Source organism: Rousettus aegyptiacus, unplaced genomic scaffold, assembly GCF_014176215.1.
Source record: "Rousettus aegyptiacus isolate mRouAeg1 unplaced genomic scaffold, mRouAeg1.p scaffold_m13_p_3, whole genome shotgun sequence".
In the NCBI taxonomy this organism is placed as follows: domain Eukaryota; kingdom Metazoa; phylum Chordata; class Mammalia; order Chiroptera; family Pteropodidae; genus Rousettus; species Rousettus aegyptiacus.
In genome coordinates, this window is record NW_023416306.1 from 131,280,395 (window position 1) to 131,299,261 (window position 18,867).

The 18,867-nt window shown below is 34.5% G+C and overlaps 1 protein-coding gene across 3 annotated transcripts in view; it reads left to right on the forward strand.

Annotated features, from left to right (window-relative positions):
- USP3 (ubiquitin specific peptidase 3) overlaps nt 1-18,867 on the forward strand; it is a 77,494-nt gene that overhangs the window by 12,864 nt on the left and 45,763 nt on the right. For 2 of the 3 annotated variants that reach the window (XM_016141104.2, XM_016141105.2), the window contains exons 2-3: nt 11,655-11,715; nt 15,491-15,622. In XM_016141104.2, the coding sequence (XP_015996590.1) occupies nt 11,655-11,715; nt 15,491-15,622 (193 nt within the window). Of the gene's footprint in view, nt 1-11,654; nt 11,716-12,809; nt 12,926-15,490; nt 15,623-18,867 lie in introns of all 3 variants that reach the window. The other variant, XM_016141106.2, reaches the window with a different exon arrangement.

Consider the following 18,867-nt stretch of genomic DNA (forward strand, 5'->3'; position numbering starts at 1 on the left):
CATATTCATATTTCTCCAGTTCTCCCAATAGTATTTTTTATATAATGTCCTTTATAGCCATTTCACTCTTCTGTCCTGTCTTTGATCTCCCCTGGATCTAAACCAGGATTATACATTTCATTTTGTTGTCATAAGTCTTCAGTCTCCTTTAATCCAGAACAGTTCCTTAGCTTTTAGTTGTCTTTCACATCTTGATATTTTCGAAGAATACAGGCTAATTATTTTATAGAATATATCTCAATTTGAGTTTTCCTGATGTTTCCAAATGATTATATTCAGGTTATACATTTTTTTGGTAGGAACACTACAGAAGTAATATGTCTTCTCAGGGCATCCTATCAAGAGATAAAAGATGTTGGTTGGTTTCATTTTTAGTGATGTTAACTTTGATCACTTTATTAAGGTAATATTTGCAAGTAACTTTCCATTGTAAAGTTACTATTTTTATTTGTTATTAATAATTAATTTGAGGGAGATGCTTTACACTTATATATACATATGTATACACACACACACACACACCCTGTTGCTCTCCAAACTTTCACCCACATTTAGCATCCATTGATGATTCTCGACTCAAGTATTATTAGGATGGTTGCAAGATGTAGATCTGCTAACTCATATTTTTTTCTAAATACATTATTGGTATATATAAAGAAGAACTTTCCTTTTTTCCCCACTTGTTTATTCATTTATTTTGTTAGTATGGACTCATAGATTTTAATTTTATTCTGTGATATTTCGTTATCTATTTTTAGGCTCAAATTGTCTCAGATTTGGCTAATGGGAAGCCCCTTAAGCTGTAATTTTGACATATCCCTATTGTTCTTTGAGCCCTTTCTTTCTGGAGCACTAAGATACTCCAGGCTCATCTTATACTCAGCCTCTCCCAGCCTTGCTAGAGCCCTCATTCCTTTTAGTTGGGAATAATGTTTATAAACTCAGATCTCTTAGCAGATAACAACTAAGAAATGTAAATATAAATAGACATGTATATATGTTTGTATGTGTGTTTGTGTATATAAAACCAGTAGTTCACATTGATGCCTATAATTCCAGTTCAACACCGCAGGTTTAGTCTTGCCCCTTTCCTTAAGTATAATGCCCTTCTCTAACAGTGGGAATCTGGTTCCCATTATTTTAAACATATGTACTCATTTGCTCAATGCCATAATCAGAGGAAATAGTTCCAGTACCGGTAATGCGTACCAAAGAAAACCTCTTATAACTATAGTTCCGTATTTGTTTATAGTTCTTTTTGTATACTGACAAAATGTAAAATATGTTCAAAAGTTATTTGGGTTAGTTTCCCTCTCTCAGTACACTTATTTATTTAACGTCAGTAAGGTTCATTTGTTTGTGTTTGATTTCCATTTTGTATTTTTTCACCTCATCCTTGTTGATTTTAATTTACTTTTTGAGTATGTAAAACATGAGCATGGTTCCAAAAACTGTAAAACAATACCTAAAATGTTACTATGTGATCCTTCCACTCATTCCTACCCACCTTCTGTAGATAACTACGCTGATTTATCCTTCTTATGTTTCTTTTTGTAGGAAAGAAAAAAAAAAAGCAGACACATGAGTCTTATTTTCTCTCATAAAAAGTAGCAAATTAAATATACAATTTTGGACTTCGATACTTTCATTTAACAGTATATCCTGGATATCACTTCATGTTTGTAACTGATAGCCTTGTACAAATATATTTTTGCATTATTGGGACTCTTTAAAGAAGGTGGAAAGTTTAAACTTTTTAATTGTGTGAACAGTAATACATAAGCAATTTTATAATAATACTTCAAGATATTTGTCTGCCTTCTATCTTCCCATTTACCGTGATCTTAAAAGTGTATTCAAGGCTATTGAAATGAAATACTTTTTTTTTTTTTTTTCTATCTAAGGAAACCTTGAGAGCTAAAAGTGACCATGGGAACATTTTTAGTCAATAGTAGCTAATCATATGCGCTGGGTCCAGGTTCATGTTAAGCAGTTGATTGTTGCTTGTACATAGTCACCAGTGCTTTTTTACCACCTGAGTACTCAGACCCAGCTATTTCTGGTGCTTATCTCTTACTTTTAATTTAATTAATGTTAGGGTCCCTCATGTCATATTGTTGACTGACTGCTCCCTGGGGTTATAGAATGACAGTAGAACAAGACAGTTAGTTATACAAGGCTAGAAATAGGATTTGGGTATCCATTTTCTCTGATAAGTCTCTGCGTTAGTGGATATTATAAACCGAGGATACTCAGAGGAATGTCATCTTGGATTCACAAATAATGCTGCTGGCCCTGTCAGGTGATTAATGACTTCCAGTCTTTTGTTCCAACAAGTGGGCATTAGAGTAGAAGGGAGACCTCCCTCCTGCATTGCTAGACAACCACATAAAAGATTGGTGAGGACAGCTTCCCATCAGAGGAGCCATGAATGTATTACGTATGTGTTGAGATAATGATAACCAGCCTAAGGGTGGTTGGAGCTCTAAGCAGGTCACCTGAGAAGCCTCTTCAGCTTATGTGTATGTGCCTTACAGATATTATCATTTTCTGTGCATGTCCTGACATGGATAAGGTTGGTAAATTAGGCTTCTTCCCATTGTATTGGATATTGGAATACCCAAGGTATATTTTGATCAGTTAAATTGGTGAACCACAATTTAATCTGTTCTGAATACCTCTGAGTTTGGTATATTTCAGCATGGTTTAACACTTAAGTTGCTTCTGTACTTAAATGTGTCTAAAGCTCCTTGTATACCTCTCCAAATGTGCTTCTAGAATGCATGTGCTTCCTAAGGTATTTATTTTACTTTAGATATATAAAATTTAATGATTTAACATTAAGGTGGTTATAGTAATTTTATCGATTTTAAAATAAGCTTATTAAAATTGAGTATTTTATTCATTCATTTGATGTTTTGAATTTAATTTTATGTCAGATGTGGGAGGAGTTTCTGGGGGATTTTTGCTGACTTTAATGTGACATATATTTGGAATTTTTCTGTGAAAAGGAATTACCAGCTGCAGTTTCTTTTAATGCGCATAAACTAAAGGGAAAAAATCCTGAAACATACCGGTAATGGGATATGTTGGTATATGTGGACATTCGTTACTTGCATTGTATATAATATCAGCCACCGGAATTAACCCCTAATAGACATTGCATTTAAAAAAAAATATTTTCAGGGGAAAGCAACTGACAGTTACTGGGTGCTTTCTCTTAGACCCTTTGCTGTGTATTTTATATTGTTTGTCTCATGAAATCCTTATCTTATCATCTAAGTAGTGGTAGTGTTTGTCCTGTTTTAGAAATGAAGAAGGAGGCTCTTGAACCAGCTCCTCGTGGTCAGTTAGAAGGTATACTAAGAGTGTTGATTCTGAAGTCCACACTGGCTTCATTATATCACATGACCTCTAATATGTTTGAGTTTGTAGAGTAATAGTTACCTTCCTATGAGGGGTAACCCAGTCAGTTTGGTATATTTTTGTATTAAAGATGAAAGGAGTTCTTTTGTCAGAGTTAGAGGGAAAGGGCAGGTGATCAAGGCCCTCTGCCTAGATCAACCAAAATAATGTGAAACAGAGTTCTGGTTACTGCGCTGCTTGCCTACCTCTTCCTTCTGAGCCTTTGTGCAACAATTTCCTGAGAACTTTAAAAGTGTGAGTGTGTCCTCAAAAATCTTGGGATACTGGTTAGGATGTGGACTCTTGATCCTAGCTACAAAGGACTGAGATTAGACATTTGTTTGTTGAGTGTGATGGGAATCAATTCAAGCTGGCTAAGGAATATGTCAGAACTCTTAGGGTAAAGATAGAATTGGAAATAGAGAGAGAGTAAGATGGTCTCAACTCATAATTATTCAGTCAGTTTTTCAAATTCAACCTTCAATAAAATCTGAGGTTTCCCGGAATATATGTTAAAAAACACAATCCAGAAAGGCAGAAGGAAAGAAGGACAAGGTTTTGTAGCTTTTTTATGGAAAAAAAAAAAAAAAGGAATTCCTGCAAGTACCAGGATTTTATACAGAATTTGGGGTTGTTGTGGGAATAATGTTTTTGAGGTTTTGAAGGTTGTTTTTACAATATAGGGCAATACTAAAAGCGATGTTGTATTCAAGAAATACTTAGGTAGTCTTAAGGTAATGGTAGCACATCTAGATTTGAGTTATTAAATTATTGATTGGGTACAGAGGGAGCCAGTTCAAAAGATGATGGCAGCTTAGTTGACAGTAGACCGCCATGCCTGTGCTTTTACTACCTCTTCTGCAGAGGGAATAGTTTAGTCTTTGAATAGTTTTGATTCCTTTGGGTTAGAACCTCTTGAAGATTCCCACCCAATGTCATTCATTCCAGTGAATTGTTTGGCAAGGGCGAGTGATTGATGCTATATCACTGATACCCCTCCTTCCACAGGTGGTGGTCTGTTTATCTGTTGTGCACAACAAACTATCCTATATCTTAGTGGCTTAAAACAACCATTTTCTTTTGCTTATCATTTCGTAGGTCAGGAATTCAGAAAGAATTTGGCTGGTGTTGCATCAGCTGGAGGACCTAGGGCTAGAACATCCTCTTCTAAGACGGCTTTGTAACTCACATGTCTGGAGCCTCTGTGCTCCTTGGTCTTTGTCTTTATTTCTTCATCAGTCCCCCTCTCCCCTGAATGGTATAATATTCTACAAGGTCTTTCCATGTGGTTTGCACTTCTCTCAGTGTCTTGCTGTAAGGGCGATCAGACTTCTTACGTGGTGGCTGACTTCCTCAAGAACTAGCATTCTAAGCAGTTGTTAAAGGAAGCTATCAATTTCTTAAGACCTAGGCCTGTAAATTGACGCAGTCACTTCTGCCATAATCAGTTGGTCAGGGTAGTTACAGAGCCTCCTAGATTCAAGGAATGAGAAAAGAGACCTGCCTCTCAATGGTAAGAGTGTCAAAGAATTTGTAGCCATCTTTAACCTATTGGAGGGCCGTTCAACAGCAAGAGAATGGTTATGGGAAATACTGAACTGTGACAGGAGGGATTGACTGCTACCTTGGATAATAATGGGACTGAAGCAAGAGAGAGCTGCCAGAAGGGGGAGGAAAGAAGGTGAAAAGATTCTCATGGGGCAGAGTGGAAAGACAACCAAGAGATAAGCTTTGATTTATAGTTGTCTTCCTTGCCTTGGCCCTGAGTTCTTGGTTCCATGATCTTGGACTTGAGTCCCAACTTCTTCTGACCACTTTGAATTTGGTGCTCATGTTTGGTCTCCTCCTCCTTTGTTGTTTAGGCCTCTGCTTAGTCTCCCAGACTGCATCGGCTAATTCCTTTGGGCCTGGGCACCTTCTGTTGCCTTTTAAGAGAACTCTTCTGTTTCCCTGTTTCCTGGGAACCCAGTCCCCACTCTCAGTATGAGCAGAAGTTAGGAGAGGGGTTGGGGCAACAGACAGTGATTATGGTGGCACCCAGGTAGGCAAAGTGCTCCTTCCATCAGTACTTTCAGAGGATTTAAGTGGAAGATAAGAAGACTTTTAGCATTGAATAGGCTTGTGAACATATGGTTCAAAGAGCATTTATGGCATAAAGATTATACACCTTGCTCTTAAACATCTATAAATATATCAGTTGGAGGGTAAGCTGGGTTAGTCCTAGAATATATTTTTACTTATATGCACTGAAATATTTATAGAATTTTTATGGTAATATTGCCCTATCTGCCAGTTTCAAGAAGAATAACACTTTTACTATTGATAATTTTATGGAGTGTATGTGTATGTTTTGAATAACAGCTGCAAAAATTTTGTTTTCATTGATATTTTTCGAACCCACAGAGTTGTAATCTTGGATTTTGTTTTAACTTACCACTTATGCTTAATAATTTCGAACAAACTTATTTGGACTTTATAATACCAGTATCTTTAAATTTAAGGCATTTAAAATTTATTTTTATTCAAAAACAGTATAGTCGAAAGTAGGTCCATATGCCTCTAATCCTCCATCCCATTCCTTTTACATAGTGTTAACAGTTATAATGTACACTTTCAGACTTTTAAAAAATTTTTGTGCAGATACACATAGAATGGAATCTTTTAAAAACTAAAATGACAGCCTTCTGGACTTACTGCTTTGCAGCAGTTCGTGCCTTCAAACAGTATATGAGTTAGAATTTCAGTTCTATCACCAAATTAGCAAGTTATATAACTTCTCTGTGCCTCAGTTTCCTTATCTATAAAATAGGCCAAATTAATAGTATGCACCTCACTGGATTGGAGAGGATTAATGAAGTAATATTTATAAAGTTGAAGTTGTGCTTGGCTGTAGTATGTATAGGTAAATATTAACTAGATAAAAATGAATTTGCTTCTTAAAAAACATTATGGGTCACTAATACTTTTAGAGTGTTGAACTTTAAATATTCCGTGTGCGTTGGGGATTCTGAGTTTTACTGTCGTAGCGGCATGTTTGTCTGTGATGGTTTCGAGCAGTGATTCCACACATTTCCCACCCCCACTGTTACAGTGCGCTGCTGTTTCTGATGGGCAATGTGGTGGGAATGTGTTTGCCTCTCAGGAGTGGTGAGAGGCAGAAATGAAAAGAATTGGTTTAGAAAATTATACTACATTAGCAATTAATCCTTTTGTTAAGCCCTCTAAGAAAATTATGTGTAGAGTGGAGCTGGAAAGATTTTATCTATAGGGGAGATGACACGATTGTTTTACCTACTTTTTGCTTTATGTTCTTTGAATAATTTTATAATTTGAGAGGACATGCTCGTACCTAGTCTTCATTTTATAGTGAAGAAATAGACCCAGAATAGTAGTGATATTCTCAGTTCTGTAGCTAGTAAGGGAAGAGCCAAGACTAGAATCTTGGTCATTGGATCCTTACTTTTGAATTCTTAAGAATATAATGAACCTCTTTACCTGTTGAAGCAACTATTGAATAATGGATGCACTATAAATGGCTTATCTGTCATTGTTGTGTTGTTGAACTATTTTGTGGGAAGAGACAAGTGGCTAAGTTGTATCATAAATGCTAGTGCATGATGTTTTATAAAGATATTTTAGAATTCTAGGGGGGTTGTTGATAGCCCTTGAATATCAAAAGTGCTCTGAATTTTTAGGATCTATGTAGAGAATGCTAAGGATATTGAAGATTGGTGGTTATGTGGAAAGAATGTTATATTTGGTGTAGATGGCATTTTGTCTTATGAACTCCTTGTCTCCTGAATACAACCTGAAAACATTTGTGTCCAAGTACACCCCTGTAAGTGCAGAACTCCCTAGTTTTCTGTCCTTTATCTCTTGATAAAGGAGCAGACTACAATTCCTTTCCCAGGACTAGTAGAGAGGAAAACCACTTTGGTCTGTAGATCACTCAGATGCCTTCCCTCTGCCTCTGTGCCCCATCAGTTCTCACCTCTTGGTTTCCAGGAGACTTAAAGCTTTTGGGCACTTTAGGAAGAAGACAGTGTTGAGCAGGTTTTAGAGGCCTGGGTTCCTCTACCCTTCTCCCCTGCCAGCATGTGTTACAGCTTCAGCCTTCAACACTCTTAAAGTATTAGCGACCCATAATGTTTTTTAAAAAGCAAATTCGTTTTTATCTAGTTAATATTTACCTGTACATACTACTGCCAAGCACAACTTCAACTTTATAAATATTACTTCATTTAATCCTCTCCAATCCAGTGAGGTGCATACTATTAATTTGGCCTATTTTATAGATAAGGAAGGAGAATGGCACTCACTCAGGATTGGATCAAGATTCTTCATTCTCTCCTAGTGGGCCTTGCTGCCAACTCCCAGAGCTTGTGGCTGAGTTGAGAACTGGGCCAGAGGAAGATTCTGAGGCTGTGGCTGAAGGAAAGTGGTGGAAGGAGCCTAGTTAGTACTAGCCTTCGAGCTGAAGTGCCCGGGGACTGAGAAAAGATGCTGGGCTGGAAGAATCTAAGCAAACAGGAGAGACCGCGGAAGGAGAGATTCACTTTGAGTAAATTTTATAATCTGAGTGAAAGAAGACAAGACTCCATTAATGAGATCCAGTGACCTTGCTGTGGCCAAGTGTAACCAGTGTGGGAAATACACTGCATGGCTTCCTTGCCATGACATCACCTTGAAGTATAATTAGGTGTAATAAAAAGAGTCCTTATAAAGTCTCAGATTTTTCTTTTTGAACTTCTACAAGTTTCTATATGTACTACTCTCTCTTTCCCAAGAACTAGCATTTAAGTTTAAAAAAATTTAAAAACCCTTCTGTTTAATATTCTTGTTTTACTAAATAGATAGTATATCCATAGCTTAAATATTTTGTTGATTATGATTTTATTTTATATTTCTTAAAAATGTCAGTTATATTATGGCTCATGTAGCATTATAGAAGAGCCCGAAGACTTTTAATGCTGTTCCCATGGAAATGGGTTTATCCTGCAGATAAACTTTGAACTCACTTGTCTATAAATTGAGACTACCTTTTTACTTTTAAGGTGATTAAAATAATGATTTTAAGATTATTTGTAGTACTCTTATTTATACTATGACATGTTTTTAATAATTGAGAATTAGTTTAAAGCCGGTATTTTTTTCATTCCATTTTATAATTGTCTTGGTTACATTAAAGGTTCTTAATTTAGATAAGGTGTATGTATAGACAAAATGAATATTTTCCAAAGCAATGCAATAAATGGCTTTAGAATGCCCCATCATACCCTACTCTCTATAGCTTTCTAGCCTTCATATGTTTTTCTAGTGTGAAAGTATTAAGTCCTCAGAGTACTGTTGTTTAAATAGCCAAGACCAACTGTCCTATCATACATTAAGTCTTCACTTTCTTATTGTAAATATTCATGACAGAAGAAATCCGGTTTCTTGACGCAGAATGTGGTCTTTTTTTTGAGATTCGTTAAAAGACTCAGTCACTTATTTCCAATGTTTTTGAAAGTCAGTACTTTAGTTCCTTTTATTTCTCTCCTCATCCCTGTCTTAAGTACCCATTTATTTATCTACTTATTTATTTTACTGAGATACAATTCACATAACATCAAATTAGCCATTTTAAAGTGGATAATTCAGTGGTACTTAGTACATCTACACTATATATACCTCTATCTAATTCTAAGACATTTTCATCACCCCAAAATAAACTCCACACATAATTAAGCAGTTACATACTCCCCATTCCTCTTCCCTTTTGCCTTAGGTTACCTTATTTAAAATTTGAAATGAGAAATTAAAAAATTAACAAAACTTTATGAGGTAATTGAAATATAGTATAAGACTAGATATAGCATGCACTGTTCTAAATTCAATAACATGAAGAAAATATTCAATGTACTTACAGTAGAACAATTAGATCACAAAATGGTATGTACTGTGTATATATTTACAACTATAGGGTTAGAAAAAAGAAACACTTGGTAGGAAACACACAGAAGTAATAGTAATTTTGCTCCAGATTTTCTTTTCCTCATTTGAAAGAAGGGAAAAATCTTTTATAATTAAAAAACAAAAAAAAACAGAAAAACCTCTAAATAGTTAAAAACTTGGGCCTTGCTATTATAATTATTTATTTCAGGATATTACTAAACATCAGGTTCATTGTTGTTGTTGTCGTTGTTGTTTTTAGATTTTTCTAGTATTTCTTAATATTTTTAAAGAGAAAAAGATTTGCCAGAGGAGCAAAACTATAAGATTTGTAGTTTTTCAGTCTTCTAAATTATATCTCAAATAATGAATACCTGTTTTATGTAAGCTGTTTTCTAAATTTTTTATAATGTTTTTTAGGACTTCCTTTTAAACTATAAAAACATTGTATTCTTGTTGATATAAATGAAATACCACAGTGGCGTACAAATAAAAAGCCAACAATCTCCCTTCACAAAATAGTCTTCTCATGTAGCTGCCTAAAATAATTGTTAGCAGTTTGGCAGATCTTCTTAGCCTTTCTTTCATGCAGCTTACATAAACATATAACAAAATTGGACTCAACTGAAGTCAAACTCAGATGCCTTCAGGATAGCAGTGGCAATTAATGTAAATGTGTGAATTCCCTTAAGAAAGGGCTGTTGGTTAACTGGAAGGGGATTTTACTTCTCAAAGTTTTTGTATTTAGAAATAGTTAGAGCCCTGTGCTGGCTAGAAAGGCAGAGTCCCTTGGTCAGTATATCACTGTGCTTTTATTCTTCTTTGCCCCTTCCACCCCTCTCAGACAAATACAGAATGAACATATGTCATAGATTTATTTAAGTCATTATTAGGAAACCAGCAGCATGGTAAAACTGATTCCAGGAGCATTTGAAGAATTGAGTATATGTAGACGTTGAAGTAAGAACATTGAAATAAATTGCTAAACTAGATACAAAATTGGTTAATGTCCTATAGGATAGTAAAACCATAACTGTTGGAGCCTGCTAGACAGAAATGATCTCTGCCAAATGAAAATCTACATATTTACCTTAACTTCCTAGAATTTGGGTCCTAATCATGGTAGGTAATAGCAGGCCAAACAATGGTACTATAATTAAACATCTTTTGAAGGACCTATTTAAAAAGTTTCATTGTATATTGAAAGGGTTTACAGTTCTTGATTACCTTATTCCTTCCCAGTTATGTTTAATTTTTCTTAATAGCCCTCTTGTGATGTATAAGGCAAGAGCAATACAATAGGAACCAGATTTTGGAAGAGCTTAGTATCTTAAATCAAGAATTTAAATTTTCCTTCAACAAATGTTTATTGAGCACATGTTATGTGCCAGATGGTGAATTTACCGTAATTCTGAGTGTGTGGTTATACTGTGGTGCCCCTCCCATGCCTCTAGGAGGCTGACTAGTGGTTCTCAAGGAGTTGTATTATTAGGGAGTCATCTGGGAAGCTGCTTTTCTCAAAATATTCGTTTTTGTCCTTCTGTCCCCACCCCAGTGTAGGTCTCTCTGCCTGAGTAGAATATATGTGTTTTGTAAAGCTTTCCAAATGATTTTTATATCCTTTCTCTTTTGAAAATCATTGTTATATTTATTGGGCTTTTTAAAAAAAATTGAGTGAGTAGATGGCAAGCCAAATTGTAATTAATATTTTAAAAGTGTTTATAGCCCTTTTTGCCTGCCCCATCCCATAATAAACTAAAATAATGTTCTGATTGCATTCTTCAGCAAGAATTACATGCGATTGTCTTATTTAGAATTATATTTTATGTAACTGTGACAGTAATCTGGGAAGAACTGGGCTTATCTAGTTGTATTCTTAGGTTATGCCTCATGAAATAAACTGAAAAAGTTGTCATTTATAATAGTATATGATCTGAACGGCAAAAACATATGATATTAGACTTTAAAAAGTTTTTAATGAGAAAATAGACTGTCATTAACTTGTTGGAGACCATGGTAAAGGAATAAACAATAAAGGAAAAAAGTGAATATGAGTTTAACTTGTAATTAAACTATTTTGAGTTGAGTCAACAATTAAAATGAGCAGCTGTTACGGAACGTGCATTTAAATTCTTTTCAGTATAACTTTAATTAGGCAGCCAGTAAATGTATTCATGAAGCAGGGATTTGTGGTTTCAGTACATCTAAACTGCCATGGAATTTATAACTTAATTACAGGATATGATATTACAGATTAGGGGAGAAATTTGAAAATAATGTCATACAATTGGTATATTGTGTATTTTTCTTTTTGTTAGTGTGCAGGTCCAACAAAAGCCCCTGGGTCTGTTTGACTTGTTCAAGTGTCCACTGTGGAAGGTAGGTGACATACTTATTACTTCACTACTTGATTTTTTAAATTTGCCCTTAAGCTTTGTGTCGAAAGTATATTGATTTGATTTTATTTAGCATCATTGCTTAATCATAGTATGTAATATTCTGTAGGGTTTCCCCTTCCCTTTCACAGGTGCAACTGAAGGAAACATAGGTGGGGAAAACCCTTTACATTGATACTCAGAAGACTTCATTTGATGATTAAGATAATTTAAATTTAATAATCGAAAAGATGAAATAAGGGAACTTTGAAATCTTTAAATAAAAGTTTACCTCATGGTTGTTTTTTAAACCTTTTATTAGGGTAAATTTAAGCATACACAAAAGTAGAGCGATAGTATAATTGAATTCCATATTTTCATAACCCAGTTTCAACAATCATCAACACATAGCCAGCCAGTCTTGTTTCACTTCTTACCTACCCTGTCTCCACCTTTACTGACTTTTGATTCATATCCCAGATAGCACATCATTCTTCTGAAGATAAAACACTAAAATATTTACAAACAAAGGAATTCCCTTGAAATGCTGTCACTGTGAAGTTCATAATTAATTACTCAGATGTACCCAAAGTTTCATTGTTCCATGAAGACATTTGCTTTCCAGGGACTTAACTTCCCACTCTACTCCCAACCCCATCCCAGTTCAAGCCAGAGCATTTTCTCCCCAGTTCTTGGCTTCAAAACGATGTTACTTAGAAACCTTAGTAACTCTTTTAACACAAACTCAAATAAATATCAACCTTTGTGTTCTTTTAGCCTGGCAGTAACACATTTATATTTATTGCTCTTTTAGCTGAGAAAATCCACTTTGAATTTGCTTCAGAATTAAAAGCTTAGCAGCAAGGAGATGAGAAATTATACTGAGTCACAGGCTAAAATCAAAATCTATATTGTTTATCAGGACTATTTCTCCCTTGTTTTCAAACCCTGATTGCATGAAAAGAACATCTTTGTTCAGTTAATTTTTGATTTGAGCCCTGCAATTGAGTATTTTTTTTCCATGTACACTTAAGAGTACCTTTGGAAAATGTTAACTGCATATCTTAATTTTGGCTGTTGTGGTTTTGAAATCTCTAGGATTTTGGGAACCTGAAAATACTTTGTACAGATAACATTTTTTAAAAAAAGAAGAAAAGTAGAAGCACTTAAATTCTGCACTTGAAGAGACAGATTCCTCTCCTAGATTTTGAGAGGTGAGAATTATAATGCAATAAAATTTATATAGTTCTGTTCTCCAGTTGTCTCATAGTGCTCTACAACCTAAATCTTGAAGGTCATGTGCCAACAAAAAGACCTGACAAACTCTCAAATTGGAGAGATTAATGTTTTTAATAGCAAGCAGTTCTCTAAGCAGATTTTAGAAAAATAAATGGAAAATTTTCTAGTCTCTGCAGGTAGTCTGTTTCCAGTTGCAAGCACTCATAAATTTAGAAATTGGACATAGTTTCAGAGAAATATGATTAAGTAGATTAAACAGATGAGAGTAGCTTGCATTTTGTTCTATATTTTGCATAGCTGATTTTATGACTGCATAATAATTTTCTTTTATTATATAATCCTGGGTGTTGATTGCCAAGGATTCTGATTTTGCAGTAATTTTATACCACTTGTCTTCAAGGAAGTCTTGAATATTCTTTCAACTAGGAAATATAGTTTATCAGTAGTATATTTGAGTTGTATATTCTATTGGTCTTCATGATTACTATTCGACTTGTTATCTTTCAAATTTTTGTGATTGTTAGAAATGTGCGATATATGTATTGATATTTGTCCTTTTTAGACAAGATTGTCAAGTTAAAATCTAAAATTAGATGACGAAAATATTTATCTTTACGTTAGCCAGTTTATACATCACTGTTAACTTCTGACTGATGTATTTGAATATTGCCAAAACATTGCTAATCTTAATATCTGCAGTAATACACTTCTTACTTTATCACTGATGTTAAAACATCTACTATATTTGGAGACTGCAGTATGGTGGCTAAATAAACTGTGTAGTATGTAGAAATAATCATTTTCGAAGGTAGCAATGCCTTTATTGTTATTGTTCAGTATTGCTTTTTCTTTAATTCCAAAGGTACTTCTCATTATAAATACTGCTATTGCTTTTCATGGCATAGGAAGTTGAGCTCATTAGATATTAAACTATATTGTAACTTGGAGTTTACCTTTTAAATTAAATATCGGGTATTTCTTGACCTGCAATGTGCTGTCTTCTCAGAGTATATGCTGAATATGACCACTTTCTATGTTTGGATTCTGAATAAATAGTAGTTAAGCATATAAAGGAAAATACAAACAAAATAATTGCTAATATTCATTTATTCATGATTGTATTCTAAGCCATGGATTATTTAATTTAATCACCTAGCAATTCATGAGATATGAGTACTGTAATCTCCATTTTACAGATGAGAAAACATAAGCACAAGGTTAGGTGACTCACTCATGCTCACTTGGCCAGCATGTGACAAAGCCTGCTTTTGAACTCAGACAGTGTAGTTTTAAGTTTATACTTTTAATCATTATTTTGTTTAAAATTCATTTTAGTCCACTTTTGTGGACAGAGGACCATATAGTCACAAATGTTGATTATGTTTACTTCAGTGAAAAAATAGGAAAAAAAGGTGATCAAATTCTGAGTTGAGGTTAGTAGTACCTCTGTTGCTTCCAAATTCCTGGGATAGAGAGACCGGGCTTGAAGTCAATCCTCCTAACTTAGCCACAGCTGTCTTTCTTTCCCCAAGGTAAGTGTTGCTCCTGGCACAATAAAGATGCCTCACAATAAAAATGTCACCTTAACTCTCTGAGCATGTTTATTTTGGTACCCTTTAACCAACATTGGTTTTGACTGTTCTGAGTTTTCAGTTAGGCCTTGCCTTCTATAAATTGACTGCTTTTTAGGCACTGGGAGGTTTCGTTTTATAGGGGTCTTCACAGTGTAGTGGTCAGTTACAGCATTGTATAGTAGGCAAAAGTGTAGATGAATTTGGGTGCACACCTTATGCATATGAACCCTTATTTCAATTTCATTTTGCTTTCCGTAACAATGATTTACTAAATCTGAGTTGGAAAGTGTTACAAAATTTTCATGCATATAGTCAACCTTTGATTATCTCTGTGCATGTGGAGAAATAACAGTTTATATAAGCTTAAGATGATTTCTGTTTTGTTCGGATTGTTTCTAAACAAATGTGTTTCCCTATGAGTGGAGCTGATTATTCAAGCATTTAAATAAAAGATCTGAAGCCATATTGATGCAAAAGAGATGGAAGATTATTCTGTTTCCATATCTGGCTCTCACATTTTATATTAAGCAGCAACCCAAGCAGCGCCTACAGCCCTGTGGAAAGTGGTTGAGTAATTTAGTTTACAAAGGTTGTCTTTGATAATAACCTGAGTTGGGGGTTGGCATTCTGAGAAAAGCTTTAAAAAAAAGAAAATAGCTATAGCAAAAGCATCTTTAAAGGAGTTGGTAAGTTATAATGTCAGTAGTATTGAAACTGATTTGCATAGATAATTCCTTTCCTGGCCCTAGTCTTGTATATACTATAATTAAAAGTCGACAGTCATATTTGATTGCAAAACATATTTTAAGCACAAAGCTTAATAAATCACTAAGTGATTAAATGCACTTGTAAGAAGGAATTTTTTCTCATTTTGATGTGATTACCATCTAATTTTATCATCATCTACTATTTTAACTTCCAAAGAAATATTTAGATTAAAATAAATTTTCATTTGGTTTTTGTAAGGTATGTGAATGGCCATGCAAAAAAACATTATGAAGATGCACAAGTACCCTTAACCAACCATAAGAAATCAGAAAAACAAGATAAAGCTCAGCACACAGTGTGTATGGATTGTAGTAGCTACAGTACATACTGGTAAGTATTAATATTTTTCTGGAAATGATATTTCTTACTATGAGTGGGCAAGTGTTTTCTCATTTTTCTTGCTCCCTTTCCCCACCAATCTCTAATCCAGTTGCTACTGCCATTACCTCTTTTTAGTTCTGTTAGGATTCACAGGGGACTGGAGCTGTCAGGAATACCTGCCCTGTTCATTCAGATTTTATTTTGCATTGTTCCTTTCAACTTCTAGGCCTCATCTTCTTTCCCACCTCCTGTTCTTATTCATTCCAGTAAACTTAGGGAAATGAAAAGTATCTATTTCTTTATTGTTGTTCATTATAATTCCTTAATTTTCTTGTTTTTAATTGAAGAATAACATGATAAAAATACGTGTTCAAAAAACCAAAAAAACAAAAGCTATGTTCCTACTGTGGAAGTTAACATTTTGTTACATAATCTTAAATTTTTAACTTCTTTGTTTAAAAAAGTTATTTTGGCATTCTCTCCCAACACAATTCCATTCTCTTCTATAAATGTCAAGAATTTCAAGTGTAGGTATTTTTTTAAAAAAATCACATCCTTTAGAAAGAGATTGGAGGCCTTATTCTCTTTTCATAAGATACGCATCTGTTTCTTATAAATCAGGGATTCCCAATCCTTGGGCCGCGCGGACTAGTACAGGTGCATGACTTGTTAGGAACTGAGCCGCACAGCAGGAGGTGAGCGGCAAGCAAGTGAAGCTTCATCTGTATTTGCAGCTACTCCCCAGCAATAGCCTCACCCTCTCAGCTCACGTCAGATCATCAGGCATTAGATTCTCATAGGAACACTGGTTCCTGGTGCCAAAAAGGTTGGGGACCACTGAATTATAAATGATAATAAAGTTAAGTATCTATTTTTGTGATTACTTAGATCTAAGTTATTTAGGTTACAGTGGTGTTTAACAATCCACATTCATTTGCTATGCTCAGAAAAGTCATTGTATTTTATAGTTTGAACTTCACCGTGAAGCACATTTCTTTCCTTGACTAATAAATTAAAATTCTTTACTTGTTTTCATCAGTTTACTTGCAATTCAAAAGGTTTTTGACATTGAAGGAAGAAAAAGCCATTTAAAGGCTCTCTTTGGAGTGTTCGTTTGTTTGTTTCTTTTCCATACAACTCTTGACGGTCACATGAAGGCAGTACTAGGCAGGGATGGGGATTTAAAGTCCAAATATCACATTTGATTCATACTTCCTACTGAAGTTGTGTGCCGATTAGTTCCTAATTGTATTGTGAAAGGTGTCCATCAAAAGGAAGAAAAAAAGTCATTTGGCTTCCCAAGTCTTTTAAATTTTTATAGGTTTAACATTATTTTAAATTGTGATTATTGAATAAAACATCTTAAGGTTTAGTCATTTAGATCACTCCTATTTCAGTGATTCTTTGTGTGAAAGATGTCCAGACATGGAAAAGAGAGAAGCTAGAGGTAAATGAAGATTTCAATAAAAGTGAAAATATTCTCAAGATTTTCACAGAAGGGCTAATGCTTAGTTTATTGTTATTTGCTCTTGTAAAACATTCCTTTCTATGAAAGGTATTAGCTGAGCTATTAAAGTGTTCTCATAAGTTTTTCCCCCTTTCCCTTAGGAAACTTACATACTAGAATCATATAGTTACCTAATTGACAGAACCATACGTTTCTGTAAGAGTGTATTTCTCTTTAGACAGCAGAAAATAAGATCATTCCTGAGGTATCTATCTTAATAATTGTTACAGGTCATGCCAACCTATACGTACCTGAAAACATTTATTCTTTTTTTTTTTTTTTTGCTGATAGCTTTAATGGGATAAAATTCACATAACAAAGTTCGCCTTTTAAAATGTACAGCTCAGTAGTTTTTAATCCATTTCCCATTTATTTTTTGAAAAAATTAAGTTTATTGTGGTAACATTGGTCATTTATCCTTGATTTTCAGTTAGCAATGTGCATGAAATGCTTAATTGAGAGGCTTAGAAATACAATAAAATGTGTGTGGTAGGTTTTCTTGTTATTGGTAAGATTATGAGGAAATAGTAAATTTTTTAAGGAAATTTTAAGAATTATCTTAAAATTATCTTAATGGAGTGAAATTACATTCAGGTCTCTTTTAAAATATAGGTTATGTACTTTAATGTCTTTACATATTGCATTTTGGAGGAATACCTTTATTAAATAGAATTGGAATTTAATTTGGTTTTTAGTGTGCTAAAGTGCATTTCGTTTTTATGGCTGAATTGGAGTTAAATGGCAGATCTTGAACCCTGGGGAATATACACCATGGCGGAGGCTTCTTGGCCAATTGCCAGTCTTTTGTGTGAAGCTATACAGAGCTGCAAGTGTGTAGACACTCAGAGCTTCTGAAATGCAGAAAGGGAGCTGCAGCTGGTCATTACTGTCTCAGTTGTGGGTTTGAGAACAAAATGCTAGGGACTAACCCTGTAGCATCACACTGGCGGCCTAAAAGGAATCTGTGATAGTTGTAAACTGACGAAGCTGTAGTTTAAATTAAAATTTTCCCTGCACCTCGCTATGATTACAGAACAAAAAAAGATTTCTCTTTTCTGTATAGGATGTGTATGTATGTGTTATTTTCCAGTGCACTGTAGTAATTTCACTATTTGTAAATTTTCTTTGTACATAAATGTCTTGCGGTTAGATCAAATAATTTGCTTCAGAGGTAAAATATTGGTGTATTAGATTTAACTGGTTTGATTATTAATTGTTATGCTTGTAGTCAAAATATTTTGACATTAGCTAATGTTAAAGCTCCTTTTCCATCTCTTTTGAGCTTTGTGCTCAAAGTGAAACATGCTCTGAGGCTTACAGTTTTTCTATCCTTTCTTTTCCAAGATTCTCTGCCCTGTCCTGTGTTTGTATATCCTTTATGCAGTTATCACTGAACTGCCTCCATACCCCACTCCCAGATCCAATTGTAGCTAGATGTAATCTCTCCTCAACCTGTTGTTCTTGAGGTGCTTGTAATTTTCTGCTGCAGATTGGATATTTGTAAATGTCCTTGGGGCTGCAGAAACCATGTGTCAGATCTTTGTATCTTCCACAGTACTCATTGTCTGCTACAAAATAGTGTATGTTAGAAAGATTGAATTATGTTAACTATCTCCCCAAAATGAGGAATGTTATACCAGATCTTACCAGGATTTTCTTACAAAGGCTAGCATTCAATTTCATTGTTAAGAAATATTGTCTTTCATACCACACCAATTTCTCTCCTCATTAATACAAAAAGAATAGT